Here is a 17,773-nt window from a genome sequence, read left to right on the forward strand (position 1 = left end):
AGGCCATCCTTTCTGCTTCCTCTCCCCTGCTGATGTCCTGACTGCTCCACGCACTGGCCACCTAGCTACCATCTGATCTCGGACCCAGGCTCCTGCATGTCCAGTTGCCCTTGATCCCACGTGATCTGGGGAGCATCTGACAAGGCGAAATGGTTCCTGTCCCTCGGAAATGCGAAGAGGTGACATTTGCGGTTCTATGACCCAAGCTAGGGAACTCCCATTTCTGAAAGACTTCCTGGAGAATGGAGGGAGGCGACTTAGACGAGTTACGCCGACAAGAGAACCGCTTGTAGCGATATCTGATGGACAGTAGCGCATTCCCAAATTTGAATCGATAACCAGCAAGGCAGTGTGAGGGGGCTGGTTCACCCCTTTTTGTTGACATAAAACATGTCCATCATGATGCGAGTCCTGTGGAATTTGGAAATATGGCAAGGAAGGATTTTAGCACCCTCAAGATTGCCAACCGCTGCAAAACTTTTATTTGTAATCCCTTCCCCTTTGCGTACCACAGAGCATTTGTTTGAAATTACCCCAGTCGTACCACAACCAGTGAGACACAAATCTGATGATATGGTGTGCAGATGAGGGGGCTCCTGGAAAGGTACTTCCATTCACAGATGTATATCGTCTTTCCACCACTGCAGGTCTGATGCTAAATCCAGAGGTATTGAAATTCTGTTTGTCTGCGTCTTTGTCTCCTGTTTCCATTAGGCTGCAAGATGAAGTTGCAGACAACTCATGCTGAGACGTGCAAATGGCAGAGACAGAACAGAAGCAACCATGAGTCCCAGAAGATGCTAGAACCACCAAACTGAGGGTTCTTGAGATTTAAAGAAATGCAATTTCCAGGATGCTCTCCTTCATGAGGAAAACTCTGCTTAAGCCTATTAACTTGATCTTCTTAGTTTGGGCTAGGCATGATTTTTTTCAGATTGACCGAAGGTCCAAGGTCGAACAACAGGTCTAGCAACCGATTGAGCGATGCTCTTGCTTGCTGATATGTCTCTGCTCAGTCATCCAGATATGGATAAATATGAACCTCGTGCATGCTTAGGTGGGCTGCCACGAGACTCATTAACTTTGAAAATACTCGGGGAGCCGCATTCATTCCCAGGAATGAAAATGACGACCCGTAGAGAGAATTAGGAATTTGTTGCGCTTGGCATAGATGGGGACATGCAGGTAAGCGTCTTTCAGATCCACAGCGCACAACCAATCTCTCTGTTGAGAGCATTCCGGATTTGAGCAGGCACAACTATCCTGAATTTGTGTAAGGGTAGGGAGAGATTAAAGGTCCACGACTGTCTGCAGGCCTGCCTTGTTCCTTTTCGGGACAGTAAAAAGATGAGGGTAGTACACGCTCCTTTTTCTAGAGAGGGCCTCCCTCTATATTCCTGATCTGCAGCAGATTTGAGATTTTCGAGAAAAAGAGTGGCCGAGCAGACTTCGAGAGGACGGGGGATTGGAAAAATGCACAACAGATATCCTCTGGTCACAATCCGTGATGGTACGTGAAGATCCTGGAGTGGACCAGGACGCAACGCTCACTGATATTTTAATTTGGCAGAGGTAGACGAGGAGGAGTGAAAGAATCTTCTGTTGGAAGATCTTTAGCTGCTTCCTTCTTTGGGCGCTAGGGAACATATCGGGCTGTCTGCTCCTTCTGTCATGGCAGCCTCAAAACTCCCAAAACATTTGGTTTTGAAGTCCAGCTGAGGTGGTCTTAAAGACGGAAGGAACTAATTAAGATATTTAGCAGTCACTGTGGATGCCTTATTCAATTCCTCATCAGTCGACAAGTGGAATAAATAATTTCCCTAGAAAGGGATGTCAAATATTTTTTCCTGGACAAACTTGTTGTTAAAACAAATTGGCCTACTCCAGATTGTACAGTGCACTTGTCAATTCCTAAAGCAATGGCCCAGATGCTGTATTTATATGCTGCATTGAAGACTCAAGTCCTGAGCGATAGGTTTAAGCTTCAGCCAAGCATGAACGCTGCCACTCTATTTGGCGGTAAATAATGTTGAAAATATATTTCCATACATAGCCGTTTATTTGCTGTCACTAACAGGGCATTGGCCTGATGAAGGTGGAGTGCTGCAATGGCATACATCTTTTTGCCATCCGTTTCTGTCAATGTGTCCTTTTAAAGTGTCGAAGACTGAGCCCTGAAGGATGTAGTTTGCAATGGTATTGAAAAATGCATTGCTGCAACCACTGAAGAGTGCGGTTTTGAATTTGCTGCAAGGCCAGGCTGCTTAGATTGTAGTTCTCGGTAATGAGATTTTTCTACTCACTGTGAGAGTAGAGTGGGGAGTTCTGCCAAGACATCCTTTTGGAAAGGAATGCCCGTTTTGTCCGACTTCAGAGAGATCCCACATGTGAGAACCTCTGATTACGTTTTTTATGGAACCTGCCGGCCTTGGACATCCTGAAGCCCCCACATGCGACTGTGGAAAGTCCTTGTACACAAGGAGGACTCCTCTTCCTCATCAGTGTCTTTTGGGTAATCCGGCTTCTGATTAGGAGCTTAGTTGGGGCACATCCAGAGCAACAATCGGAGCGAGTGAAAGCCGCAATGAAGGCACAGGATCTGAAGTGGACAGAACAGGATGTATGACTGTTGGTTTGACAGGTTGGTTAGCCGTTATGGGTATATGAGCTAGAGGTACACATATGGGGGCTCTAGGCTGGATTGTAGGCACTTTTTGAATAGGTGCAGTTTGTGGAATTAGCTATGAATGCATGATTCTTCGAAATCTTTCAAAACAACTTTCCTCTCAGGTAGAAACCGAAGAAGTCCATGAAGACGAGAATGACAGAGCCCACAAAGAAGATGGATCGGGGTACCACATAGGATGTCTGGGAGGAGGCGGAGCACCAAACCTCACGGAAGAAGAGGGCAGTGGGTAAGTCATGGACCAAGTTGACACTGGTGACCAGTCAACTCCCACAAAAGCCTCCTTTACCAACCCTGGGAGACAGGGGAATTTGAGGCGTTATGGATCTCAATGTATCCAGGGATTCCGCAGAAGAAGTCTCAAATCTCCTCAGCAGTATGAGACCCAGAAACCCGAAGTGTCTCTCTGTGTCTTGACGTCTAAGACACCATTTTGCGGGGCCTAGGACACTGCTCCTTCGATGACATAACAGAATTGGAGGTTCTCGGCTGAGGTTTCTTGGACAAAGCTTGCTGAATATTGGAAGCTTGTGAGTTAACTACTCAGGCCTTAAGTGATTTTGGGCCTGAATTGTGGCCTTTAAGTGATGAGTTTCATTCAGAGCAAGGTCAAGGCACCAGACCCAGCAGAGCCCTTGGCGCTGCCCCTTTACGGTCAGATAAGCTCTTAGAGCGACCTCCAATTGGTTGGGACCCTCTGGTTCTTGAGGCCCATAGGCTTTGGATGCTGAGGCGTCACCTTGGGTCTAGCAGACACTATACAGGACCTCCAAAGGTCCTCAGTGGAAGCTCCGGTAACAGCCTGATTGACTTCAGAGACCGCTCTGGTAATAGTTTCCAAAGGAACCTTGGTGCAAATACCGGTAGAAGCCGGTAAGACCTCCGAGTGCTCGCTGTTTGGGCGGTGGTTAGCCTGTAAAGGACTCATGTCCCTCCCGGACTAACCTGTGACTTTGTTGTTTTAGATGAGACAAATGCCTTGTGTCCTGGAGGCGAAACATGGAAGACTCCCTGCCAACAAGCTAATCTTCGACGCAGCATGCAAGGGCAAAATGCGTGACATGATGAACACTCTACCCACCTGTACTTGGGCCTAAGCACTCGAAACAAAGTCCATGAGAGTCTCCTGCTGCGTTGTGCCTTCCACAGGAGGAACAAGCTGTAAATCACGTTACACCAGTCATAAAAAGACGGACAGATGTTGCCGGTAGGCGAGATGCAGAAAGAAAAATGTGCAGAGCATCCAGTCCTGTCAATGTGTAGAAAAGGATCAATGGGTGTTGCTGGCAGGCTGGGTCACCGAGGTTAGCCATGCCCACGCTGCTGAGCTTTACTGCACAACACAAATTGTTTTAAAGGGAAATACCCTTTTTATGCTGCGCAAATAGAGCTTTGGTCCCGTCGCCTACGACGGACACCCATGTATGGAGGAAAGTGGACCGAATTTAGGAGTTCATGGTGTTCATAAAGTCTTTTGCCAAACTTTCTCAAGGGTCACAAATATTTCTTGACACCCCCAACATAACAGTTCAAGTGAAAAAGAACCATGAGCAAAAACATCTCAAACACATCATGCAACCAAACACTTTCAAAGCTAAAACTGCCTTACAATCAATGCTGCCACACTACAAGGAAAGGATCAGTGAAGCAAAAATTACTTTACAGACCTTCTTACACTCACATTGAACACCTCAAAAGAATATTTCATGATCATAGACGGCCAATGATTTCCCAACACATCTTAACACTATTAAACCATCCAACATTTATGCAGAATCCAAACAGCTTTTTTTCTGCACAAAAATCAGCAATATCTGCCAAACCATCATTGGCAGCCTTCTAGGCCCAGACTTCACTGTCCCTCTTCCCGAACCATCTCCTCCCTCTCCCATGCTATCAGCCTCCACCCCCCCCCAATCAACAAATTATCAATTTCCAACATGTTCAATACCTGCATGTCTATCAACTCTCACGGGGACATTTCCCCACCAAACCTCTTGCTCTGCTCATTTAGGAGTACCTCTGCTCTCTCGTCAATACACCCCTTTCTCACAGCCAGCATTACAAAATAACTAATATATGCAGTAGTTTGCCCCTAAAAGAAGCTACCAGAAAAAACAGGAATAGAATCTATGCGGAGTGTAGCTGGAAACATCAGATGAATATCAGGCACAACATGTGCCTGCATCTTAATACTTATCGACCACTGTTGATCATGAGATTCTTGTAGATCGCTAATACTGTGCAGGGATAGGTAAACAAGTGCTAGCTTGGATCCAATTCTTTGTATTAGACTACACCCAATCAATTACTCTACCACCCTTCGAATCAGATAATACAGACTTACTCTTCAGAGTACCACAGGGATCCATTCAATAGCTGCCCTTGCCCAGCATTTCTCAAACGTTTGGCAGACCACATCAGTTGCTACAACCTCAGTTTCTTCACCAACGGGGATGACATCCACATAATCCTTAGTTTTGGAAATAAATGCAACTTAAACTGCAGAGCATGTCTCTCCATTTGGATGTATGCTAACAGACTCAAATTCATCCGTTCCAAACCCAAAATCATCCCTTTCAACTAGGACCAACTATCTGGCTTGCACAAATGTGGCCTTATCCATGGATCCTTGACTCATTCCTGTGCAAAAAGTATGCTACATGGGAATCATTACCCCAGAACCAACATACGACACTGAAATTAACTCATCAAAAAATGTTTCTTCTCAATCAGATCATTACATCATATCATCAACCTCTTCCCTTTGTGAACGCCTCCATCTCATCTTGCCACAAATAGGACCATAACCCTGTTAAAAGCACTTGCTTTACACAGGACCGTTACCTGAGGTTACAAACAAGTAAGAATATTTGTGGCACAAATGTGGGCGATTATACCTATATTCACTGTAGATGCTATGTTGACGCAGACAACAGAGCAATGGGCAGTTGCCCCTGTCTACAACAATCCAGTCAGGTTTGCAAGAGCCCAAGGTTTCCAAAAGTTTAGGGACTTATGTTTGCACACAAAAAAAAAATGAAGAGGCAGAATTTATACAAAAAAAATGTATTCCTCATTTACAATACAATCACTCACAAACACTATACAAAGCACATCAATGGCAGTCTATGATGCAATTGTATTATGGTGCCACTGAGGAGGCTTGTCAAATAAAAGCATGAAGGTACCCCTCGGCCCTCTGGCAATCTTATCACAGAGTAGAAACCAAAAGGGGTCTTCCAGGAAGAATCCATGGACTGTTATGACTGGGGAACCAAGAAGAGCAACAGAGCACCCCTCTTCCTCCTCTGAGATAAAACACAAGTGTGCACGTTGATGATATTTAACTTCTGCATGGGCAGACAGACGTCAGCGCAGCCCATCTCCTGTGCTTTAGGGCACCTACCCCAAAGAATTTATTATCAGGATAACAAGCAAAGTTGTAGTGTGAGTCGAAGTTCAGTGCCAACACAGAGGGTTCAGACAATCCCCTCCTCTGCCATCTACCAGGATTTCCTGGGCAAGCCCAGCACAAGCGCTTTGGGATAAACTGGCCATCCAAAAGGCTGAGCAGGACAAGAAGACTCCAGCTCAGTCTTCTTCAGCCTATCAACACACGGACTACACCTCTGAAGTCCCTAGATCAAGAGAGACTACGATATCTATTACAATCACACATCCAGAGCAATAATTCTGTGCTGGTTGGAGCCAAATACCTCGCACTTGGCTTGGAAAAGATTGGATGAAACATTTTTCAAATCACGTGACAGAAGTAGGCTTTTCCCTTTTTCAACACTGCTGCATAGCCTTTTCAGAAGCTTCACATAATTCTGGCTATGAACATGAAATACAAAACATTCTGCTAAAAAAAAAAGGAGTACACCGTTATCATGACAAAAATGTTTGGTAAACAAAACCAAAAAAAGTTTGTTTCTCCTCTATTATCAAGAGGCAGAGAATAATGATGTTGCTGAAATAAAATGATATATGGTAATGCAACTTACCACTCCAAGGGTGAAGTAGTTAAAGAAGTAGTCATTGCACTTTGAAGGAACCTGCTTATGGGGCGACGGGGAATGGATTTTCATCTGTAAGAAGTACAAACATCTATTACCAGCAAAAGAAAAAAATATAATAAAATCAACAGTAAAAAGAAACTGATCGTTTTTAGCCTAAAGAAAATGTGCCCCTGGAAAAGTTAAAATTGAGGCCTTGAAGTGTTTAGAAAGATCACTTACTTACTCTCAAAAGGTACATGATCAATTTTTAAAGTACATAGAAGCTAAGCTATCGGACAGTTTTCGCACAATATCAAAAGCACAGTGATGTGCTACCGATGCCCTGGTCAGGATATAAACTTTAAAAGTTGGTAACAGATTGCATTGTCGTACCTTGTCTTCAGACTTGTAGAAAACCTTGTGCGGAGATCCTAATGTGCTTAAAACATCTTGACAGGAATCCCCAAAGTACACGCAACGCTCCGATACCCGCATCTTTGCATCTGCCATTACCCCTGGCCCACTGCCTGTAGGATATAGAAGAGCAGTCAGCAATTAGCCCCGTCACAATGTACCTACAATCTCGGAAAACCTAATATGCTATTGCCACTTATAGCCTTACAGACAGAGGGGTCATTATCTCAGGATAATGATCTGTTCCCAAGCTATGGCCCGAGAAAAAGCAGAGGGACATCCTTTTGGGAAAGGGTCATTATCCAAAGAAATAACGGTCCCTCACGTAGGTTTAATAATATAATAAGGCTGTCAGCACACAGTTGCTAGTAGCAATAAAGGTTTTGGAGTTGTGGCGGTGAAGTAAAACAGGTTAGTTTATTAAAGAGCAAAGTATGCAAAATGTTTAATAAATGTAATGTGGTTTACTATTGTAATATTTAAATAACTATGTTGTCTTTACTTGTAAACTTTCTTGAACTGGAACAGTGTTGCATAAGCTTGCTTTACATGGAATGTTAAAGTGAATGTATTTTCTTTACAAACGTGAAACAATTGTTACATATTTTATCATACAGTTTGCAGTGTTAAATTAGGTTAGGGTGTGCTGTTGAAAGAAGACTTCCTGGGAAATTGCACTTCTGTTTCTCCTTATTTCCATGGTTTCTTCTGAAGTTAGAATGTCTAGAATGCAGTCAGTAGCAGTAGTTACTGACCTAATTCCAAACATTCTGACTGGCTGCGAGAAGGAAAATAATGACTTCCATGCTCTTATTCCATAAATACACATGTATGCTTTTTATGTACGTTTTTAGGAAATCGGTTTGGTACAGTAATTATTTTCAGTAGTAAAAGCAACTTTGTGCCTATATCAAATATCCGTGAAAGAGATTACTAATTGACAGCTGGACCTAATTGCATCAGCCTAGAGTAATAATTGTGCAGAACCTGCCAAGCGCAAACATTAAAAGCTTGCTTTTCTGCACATCTTTCTAAAAACCAGAGGAGCCTAGGACAGATCCGAAACCTGACGCACTGAAAGACGAGCAAAGTTTTGCAGGGAGAGCTTTTTCCACTGATGAAACATTTTAAGAGCCACACAAGATATCATGAAGGTATTTGCATGCATCTCAATACTTGGTGTAGCATTGAATACAGGGGATTAGCTAGAATCAAGGTAAGTACTGGGTTAAGACAGCAAGGGTCAGAGTTGCTTCATGAAAAATGAAAACTATTTTCAAACTATACAACATATGTCTGCATACAAGAGGCAATCATATTTTTCAGTGGTCTAAGCCAACATGCAATTTCAGATGTTCCTATCATGTTAAAGAAGAACTGATTTCGTTAGTGGCTTCTGGATCATGGCGACTTTATAGAAGAGCAACTGTACAGATAAAGAAAGAGATTGCTTACATGTACTAATAGCTTTGCCAATTGATAGCAATTATAGCTTCCTTCATATGCTGTGCTTCACCCCGCTATATATAGGTTGGGTTCTCTATTCTGTTACTATCTATAAATAAAAGTTAAAAACTGCTTGCATTTCTGTAAAGAAAACGCCAGCCCAATACCCTCATCTCAGTACCAGTTTAAGTGCCTAAACTGAACCTGTTAGATAACAAATATTCTAAACAATACCAAACAACTCTTCAACCTCTCTCCTTTCTTAAAGCAGTGGTAGCTAAGAAAGAACACATCTTGAATGACAGTGTCATGCATTGCCCCAAATGGTGTGTCTGGTGAGAGGCATATTTAACTCCCAGCTGTGTAGAGTAATCTAACTGATGCCAAGGTTATGTTTAATCTTTCAAAGAAAATAGGTTTGCCCCCCCCACCCCCTACTCAGATTTCACTAGGGTTCCCAGGTTCGCTAGGCTAACTCACCTATACCGTTGGTTTAGTTGCAGGGAGTGCAGGGCTCACGGTGCAGAGTAATTTTGAGTTCAGGATTGGGTCCGGCTAAGCACTGGTTTCCAACTCTGGTGAGATGATTCCTTATGGTGGAAAGCTGAAAGACCTAAGCACCCTGATATATAGACCACAACAAGCCCCTCAACGAAAAAGACCTCCCAGGACATGACAGAAGCGGCAGCACAGAAGATCAATGCACTCGAGCAGTAGCAGGCGGCGGCGCTCACAAGGATTATTCTTGGGCCACAAGCTGAAGCCCTGCAGAGTTCCAAGGCGAAACTCTGACCTGCATCTGGTGCACAGCAGAGGCCCTGGACAGAGCTGTGTAGCCGCCAGGGTCGTCCTGGGCTACTTCGTAGCGCTCCAGAGGACAGGATCAGTGTAGAGAGGTCTTCATATGGCTGCAACTCTTCGTAGTACTCTTGGCTCCAATGACAGTCTGAAGAATGACTGAAGGATTCCTCTTTTCATCCTGAAATTGAGCCAGGATGACATCAAGCCCTTCAATGGCATCATTGAAGCAGTGTTTCCTTTCCAAATCACGAGTGCTAATGGCAAAAAAGGCATAAGCAAATATATGTTGCCAATTTATTAACAGTATGTTTGGAATTAATCCCTGATGCAAACACAAGTGCCATCTATGGTGCACTCCCAGGGTGCTCTCTTAATTCCTGAAGTAACGACAAACACTTCCTGATTCAATACACATTTTTCAATATCTACATCTTGACCTAGTCCAGTGTCATGTGTTTTGTGACCAGTGCTGTTCTTCTGTTTAAAGACTAATACCAAGTAGGCTATGCCTCTCTAAATGCCCCTCATTCCCTTATACGATGACATAAAACATGTTTGTGGGTCTATCCTGATGCAACCCACTTTCCCACTAAAATGTGACAGGAACTTCCAAACAAGGCGTATTTTTCCCACCTCTAACAAATGTTTCCTAACTATCTCTTCTTCAGAATTCACTCTCCTATGCAAACATGCTCTTCCTATCCTATCAAGAATGCCTTTGTAGTTATGTTGCCTGAAGTGTTAGATTGCTGAAAGTTCTTCTGTTTGTTATGCTTTCTGCATTTCACCACATTAGCGTTTTCAGGTGTACTGCAATTAGAACAAGGTTCTCCCAATGTCATTGGACCATTGACTTCTCTCCTAAATATAGGTGGGCAGAAAGGCGCAAGCAAAAGCACAAACATGCATATTATTTCTGGGTTCCACTTAACCTTCCCGAATGCAATTTTTTTTGTGCGTTTCTGATGGGCAGACAGTGCCAGACTATGACCTACACAATCCAACCAATCAGGGGAGCTCATGTGTTCTGGCCACCAAACTGGCTGGAATGCATGGCACTCCTGGCCAATCTCAGTGTTCTGAGCATTCCAGTGCCCAGACTGGCATAAAAGGTCTGCTAGCCCTTATTTGGTGGATGGTTTCATGCTCTCTGTCTGTCCAAAGAAAGTCCCTGGGGGCAGCATCAAGCCTCAAACCTTTTTCCGCACTATCAGCCGGAATGTCCCCTATTCTGCCGTTATACTTAATGGGGTGGTAAACATTTGTGCTGCCCTACCATACCCCTGACAGTCATTACTGGAAGTGAACAATGCACACTAGGAGGAGAAAGCAAAGTATGCTTGATGTCATGTTATCAAACATAGGCTCATAACTTCATGTACAGTAGTAGGCTGCGATTTCTGTGAATTGGACTCACCAATGCTCCTTATTACCTCTTAAGAGGCATATGGGTTCCTGGTATTTATCTTTACTCTATGTTTTATCTGCATTGCTTGCATGCAGGACTTTCATGTACTATGTAAACCTTCGATGTAACAAGGAATTTGCCTTTACCAACCAACTGCTAGGTATGGCTGCACAGTACATAAAAGGCAGAACATAGCTTAAGACAGTAACTGTACATCCCCCTCTTTCTTGTGACACCAGTGCATATATGAAAGTGTATATTTCTCAAATTGTGTCCTTCGATGTGATCATCCCTAACACATGAAGTCTGACCTACTTCTTTAGTGGCAGGAAGCCCATTATAATTTTAAATGAACTGTCTTGTTGGATGTCATGGAGTAGGGCGGTGTAGTGATACAACCCACCTGATGTGGGGGAGTAGTGTCACAAGCACGTTGGTGGTGACTGAACAGGCCAAAGCTCGGTATGTGCCAGAGAAATCAATGTGGGGAAAGTGAACAAGAAGTGGCCTGTTGATAGTCCTCTCGTGTGAGCAGGCTAACAGCACGTTAAGTAAACATCTACTAGTGTGGTCTTCGATATTTGCATCATCTTATGGATTAACACTTCCAAAATGATGCTGGGGGATGGGACATGAAGATCTAGAAGTTGCACACTGTAAGGGTGCAGAAGTAAGACTGACACGGAGCGGCCATGGTAATTATTAGAAACATTTATTAAAGTGCAAAAAGGAAAAAAAAAAAAATCTCGCCCTAGCTCTAAGAGGGGTTTTCCCTACCTCAACTGAAATAACTAGTGTCAGAATGTCCAAAGCAAACTCCCAATGTCCAATGTCAGAATCCTAACTCTGTCCCTCGTACTCTAAGTTTAAACTAAATGAATAGATGGTCTTTCTAGCCCAAGGGAGTGGCACCCCTTCCCCTGGACAAAAGACAGTTCTGGAATCTTCAGACCTTGACATATTGGGGAATATTTTCCTTACCCGGCCTTGTTAAGGCTTCTTGTAAAGTTCAATAATTGTTGGGTGAAACTCTGTCCCCTTGTTGGCCCTTCTTTTCTCTCCCTGCATCCCCGACTGTGATTGGCAGACCTGGTTCCTTTCCACCAGACGCAGTTGCAAAAAACAAAAAGGAGCTTGATGTGTTTCCAGACTGGAGTGGGTCTTTGATCCTCGTTGGCAGACCTGACTTCCTCTCTACCAGGGACTGCGGTGAACAACAACCTGGATGCACTCCCAAGCTGTAATGGGTCTCTGACCCTGGTTGGCAGACCTGGTTTCCTCCCACTAGGCACTGCAACAAAGAAAAGCAGCCTGGATGCAATCACAAGCTGTGGTATCAAATACAGGCTTGGTTTACTCGCCTGCTAAGTACTGCTTTCATGTGTATCATACTCACAGTTCTCTTTGGGGTTCCTGTTTTCAGATACAGATTTTGTTTACTCCCCTGCCAAGTACTGTCTTCGTATGTATATGTTCTTTTCTCATAAGAGTCCCAGACCCTATTGTTCTCATGGTTCCTTTTATGGCTTCCTGAACTCACATACAGACTTTATTTACTCCCATGCAAAGTACTGTTTTCTAAGTCCTTTCCGTTCCCTGGAATTTCTGCTTCTTATTTTGTTTGGGCTTCTCTGAGACTTCTGGCGTCCTCTGGCGGTCACGTCTGCATCACTTGACATGGCCCGCAGCGTCTCTGATGAGGCTGGTGGCTAGTCTGTAAACGACTGGGCGATTCGGTTGTCTCCCTGGCCCAAACTTCTGTCTTTTCTGCTTTCCGGTTTTTCAGTGTTTGACATGACAGGTAGAGACGCCTGGATGCCTTTGATGGCATCTTGCTCTGCAATTCTTCCTTTCTTCCCCGCAGACGTCTTCCTCGCTTCTGGTTTCTCCATAATGCATAAAATTATCCATTGGGATAAAGTCTGCTTTGTCACTGCAAGACCCAGTTTGTGCCCGGTCTATCCAACAATTGATCATCTTGCCCTGGTTTAGCCATATGTGAAATATAAAAGCGTAAATCGCTTTTGGGGTCAAATCTGTGAACCCTCTCCTCTTCATTACCAGGATGAGGTGGAGGGTAAACAGTTGGCAATACAATTTTCTGGGATACGTGAAATGCCGAAACCACCTTCGGCAGAAAAATAGGTTGCACTCTTAGTACAACTTTATCCTTATAAAAGGTTGTACAAAGCAGCTTACACGTCAAGGCCTGCTACTCGCTGACCCTGCGTGCAGATGTCATGGCCGTTACATAGATTGTTTTTGAACATTGGAAACCTTAATGGACGAGAGTGTGGCTAAAACGGATCATACAAGAGTAATTTTAATACCATATTTAAATCCCAAACAGGAACCACAAAAGGAACTGGAGAGAACACCTATGTGAGCCCTTTGAAGAATTGGATTACAATTGGCATTTTAAAGTAAGATATCTGCTCCGGCGTGCACTTAAAAATAGATAGCGCCACCAAGTATCCCTTCACAGTGCCAACCTAAAGCCCCAGATTGGCCAGATGCAGCAGGAATGATAACGCCATAGGAGTGTCGCACAGGAAAGGATCCACATAATTCTCTCTTCACCGGCTACAGAACTTGTTCCAATGGCAGCGGTACAGAGATCTTGTTGCTGGTCTTCTGAAAGAAAGCATAATCTCCATTACGCCTTCTGGGAGGTCTAATCCTTATATCTTAATCTCTCAGAAACCAGGCGTGAAGGCTGAGAGTCTTGACCTCCGGATGGATTCGGACCCCACAAGAGGAATTGGAGAGCAGATGGACATGTCCAAAAGGTCCCGGTACCATGTCCTTCTTGCCCAATCCGGAGCAATTAGGATCATGGACTTCCCGAACATTCTCAACCTCCTGATCACATGAGGAATGGGGATGGGAGGAAACTCGTACACAAGTGGAAACTCCATGTCCACTACAAATGCGCCCCTGCTAGAGCTCCTCTCTGAGGAAATTCCCTGGAGCAGAACAACTTGCACCTCCTTTTGAACTTCATGAGCTAGTTCCCACTCATGTGAGACCGTGCTCTGCCTGCACAGAGCGTTGGCCGCTAGAGACAAACTGAGGCATAAAATTGTCTCAGACACCAACAAAAAAGTGGCCCACAGTTGCAAATGGCAATTCAATCCTTTTGTGACCGACAGTTTGAGTACCACCCAAGGTTTTTTTGTTGTTGATAAAATATGATGCACATTGTGCATTTTAAAGACTATTTATTCAGGAACATTGGTCAAAACAACTAGCCGCATGGTGAAGTAACTCATCAAACTGCCTACACGGGCCAAAAAACTGCATTTTGTCTTTTTGGCTCAGGCATTGCCCTATTGCCTTATAGGCCAGTCCGAGCCGGTCTCCTGCCGTATTCTCCTCTCCGGCTAGATGAACTGCTGAAAGGGAGATTCCCCACTTGATGTGCCCAGAACCAGAGCTGCATTGCCTTTCTGCACAGTGATAGTGACACTACACCTCTGCGCTTGTTGAGGTAGTAGATGGCAAGTGTGTTATCTGTCATTATCAGGGAATTCTATCCCCGTAGAGGGGGCAGAAAGGCCTTCAGCAATGGAAACCAACGACCGCTGACCGCCAGATCGTTGGCGTGGGTTTCCCCTCCCATGAGTGAGACATCCGTAACTACCGATACCTCCGGCCATGGCTGCCAAAAAGGTTCCCCCCCTTCAGAATGTTGTCCTTGTAGGCCCACCACAGGAGATCATGTGCAACCCTGCTCGGAACCTGAAGTAGATCTGATATCTTGCCTGAAAAATGAGACCACTGGGACCCAAGGGCCCACTGGAGGGATCTCATCCTCCGACAAATTTCTGGCACCAGATAAATGCAGGATGCCATGAGGCCGAGCAACCTTAGGAAATCGAAGGCCGGAAGATACTGGGCATTCTGAAATCTGGTTACCATCTGCTGAATGTGCTGAGCCCTCACCTCGGGTGGCGAGGCTTTCCCACAGGACGCATCCTCGATCACTCCGATGAATTGGAGCTTGTGAAGGTATCATGTGGAACTTCTTGAAATTGAGGGAGTAGCCCAGTCTGTAGAGTGTGTGGCAGGTGATGCTGAGATGTTCCAGAACTTGCTCAGGAAAACGGGCCTTGATCAGCCAATTGTCCAGGTATAGGTAGACGTGAATCCCACCCCCCCCTCCTGAGACTCGCTTCCACCACTGCCATAAACTTGGTGAAAACCCTTGGGGTGGAGGTGAGCCCGAATGGCAGAACTCAAAACTGCTAGTGACAACCACCTACGGCCAACCTCAGGTACCTCCTGTGCTTGTGATGGATAGGCATGTGGAAGTAAGCATGCTGAAGGTCCACAGATACCATCCAATCCTGAATCTGGAGGGCCTGAAGGATCTGATAAAGGGTGACCTTTTTGAACTTCTTCAAGTATCTCAAGTACATAATGGGTCTCAATACTCTGTCCTTTTCGGGATCAAAAGGTAAGTGGAACAACCACTGTTCCTTTCCATCACAGGTACTTACTGTACAGCACCTTTCTCTTGCAGACTGGAGATCTCCTGCAAAAGCAATGGATCTGGAATGTTGCAGGAGTGGCTCCCTGTTGGATGATCCAGAGGCCTTCTTAAAAAGGGGAGGCAGTAACCCTGGGCCACGGTTTGCAAGGACCAAGCATCGGAAGTAATGCCCTGCCATTCTTCCAAATGCTACCCCTACCCCCCCCACCAAAGTCTTGTGGACCAAGGCCTTGCTCCACTTCTACCTTCCCATTGCCTAGTCACCAACCATCACCTGACCTCATTGTACTATAACCTACTATCTCCTCCTCGACCCCCCCTCTGCCCCTCCCAAACTCTCCTGCTCCACCCCCACCTACTGCCTCCTAACGCCCCTTTTCTCATCCCCGCCTCTTCACTGGTCCTCCTCCCCCTCCCTACCATCTTCCCCTCACCCTACTGACCTCTTCCCCTCTCAACTCTCTTACCCTTCGCAATCTCTCACCTCCCTGTCATTCGCATCGCTAGATTCCTCCCTTCTTTTCAACCTCTCTCCTCACCTTCTCCTTCCCGCCCCCTCCTCTTCCCCCTTCCAATTCTACTTGTCTCATCCCTTTTCCTTATGTCCATCCCCTTGCTCTACCCCTTCCCCCGCTCACCCCCTTCCATTGCTCCCCCTCTTCAACGTCTTAACCTCATCTACCCCACCAATCCAACCTTCCAACTTAATTAATATCGCTCTTTGGAATGGCAGATCCATCTGTAATAAGACCCCAGCTGTTCACGATATGTTCTTTCGTCTCAATCTTCACTTTCTCTGTTTAACTGAAACTTGGATACCACCTCACAACTCAACTGTCCCTGCTTCTCTCACTACCTCTTCCTCATCCTTTTCTCATGTCTCTCGTCCCACTGGTCGTGGCAGTGGAGTGGGCATCCTCTTCCATCCTAAATACCTTTCATCTACTTCTTCACTGTCCCTACCTACTTTCTCTTCTTTTGAATACCTTTACAAATCTTTCACTCATCCTCATCTCCTTCCTAATCATCTACAGGCCCCCTGCCCCCATCTCCTCTTTTTATGATGACTTTGACCACCTCCTCTCTCTTATCTCACCCTCCCCTTACTGTACCTGGTGATTTCAACCTCCACATTCCTGCTTCCCCTCAACCCTCACCTCTTCTCTCGATCCTTGACTCTTACCTTCTCTCTCCGCTTCCCTCTACTCCGACTCACTCCTCTGGCTCCACTCTTGATCTCATCTTTATTTCCTCCTACTGATCCTCTCCTGTCTCCTTCTTACCCAGCTATCTACCTGATCATGCCTTGCTCTCGTTCTCCCTTACCTCCAGCACTTCACACCTTCCTCTCCTTTACCCTCCTCCACTTCTTTTATTCGACACGACCTCCGGAACTTTTTCCCATCACTCTTCCTTGACACCTGCTCTTCTTCTCTTCCTCCCCTCTCTGATTTCTCCTCCCTCCAGCTGACCTTGCCTTGTCCTCTCTATCCTCTTCTATCTCATCTAGTCTTGACCAACTCTACCCCCCTCTCCTCTTTCCGCCCTTCTCGTAAACCTTCCCAACCCTGGCTCTCTCCTCAACTCTTGTCCATGAATCGTCTCCTTCGTCACCTTGAGCGTTGCTGGCTGAAATCCCCCTCTCTTCCTAACCAAACCTCCTATTATTTTTATCACTCTTTATATGACTCCTGTCTTAACTCTGCCAAACGTGCTTACTTTTCTAACCTCCTTCACTCCCAAGCCTCTCATTCTAGTCGTATCTTTCAAACTCTCTCGTCTCCTCTCCCCTCCAGCTCCCGACCCCTCTTCCACTTCACCTCTTTCTCCTTCTGACTTTGCGAATTTCTTCTCTGAAAAAATTATTTCTCTTCGCCCAAAAATTGTCTGTACTCCTTTTTCCACTCCTCCCCTCTCCTTACACTCCCCCTCGGCTGACATGTCTACATTTTCTCCTATCACTCCCTTTGATGTCTCTCTCCTCCTAAACTAAATTCCATCCTACTGCCGTCCCTTCTGACCCTATTCCGACCCTTCTTATGCCTAAGGTTTACCCCCGTCTCATTCCCTACCTAACCTCCTCCTTCAACATTTGTTTATCCACGGCCACCTTCCCCTCTGCCTTCAAGCATGCCACCATCATCCCTATACTAAAACAAAACTTCTGCTTATCCTCTTCTTGCCTCCAATCTCACTCCTACCTTTTCTCTCTAAATTACTCGAACGCTTTGCTTATTCTCAGCTCTTAACTTTCGTCACTACCCACTCTCTCCTACCCCCCTCTCAATCTGGCTTCCGCCCCAAGCACTCCACTGAGTCCGCTCTTACCTATGTCCTTAACTCCCTCTTTACCGCTCGCTATTCTAAACATTCCTCGATCCTCATCCTCCTTGACCTCTCCGTTGTCTGACACTGTCGATCACCCCTTAATTCTCAACACTCTGTCCTTTCTTGGTTCAAAGGATCTGTTCTTAACCTACTCTCCTCTTACCTCTCCCACCGCTCCTTCGCAGTCTCTTGGG

At 45.3% G+C, this 17,773-nt stretch overlaps 1 protein-coding gene across 14 annotated transcripts in view; it reads right to left on the minus strand.

The window, feature by feature from the left end:
• PHAF1 (phagophore assembly factor 1) overlaps positions 1 to 17,773 on the minus strand; it is a 1,056,812-nt gene that overhangs the window by 275,394 nt on the left and 763,645 nt on the right. For all 14 annotated transcript variants that reach the window (XR_011284154.1, XM_069640131.1, XM_069640088.1 and 11 more), the window contains 2 exons: positions 7,081 to 7,214; positions 6,694 to 6,777 (listed from right to left, as the gene is read on the minus strand). Coding sequence is in view for 13 of the 14 variants with exons in the window: in XM_069640131.1 (XP_069496232.1) it covers positions 6,694 to 6,777; positions 7,081 to 7,214 (218 nt within the window). In the remaining variant the exon portion in view is untranslated. The remainder of the gene's footprint in view (positions 1 to 6,693; positions 6,778 to 7,080; positions 7,215 to 17,773) is intronic.

Source organism: Ambystoma mexicanum, chromosome 1q (assembly GCF_040938575.1).
Source record: "Ambystoma mexicanum isolate Mex_15411 chromosome 1q, UKY_AmexF1_1, whole genome shotgun sequence".
Taxonomy (NCBI): domain Eukaryota; kingdom Metazoa; phylum Chordata; class Amphibia; order Caudata; family Ambystomatidae; genus Ambystoma; species Ambystoma mexicanum.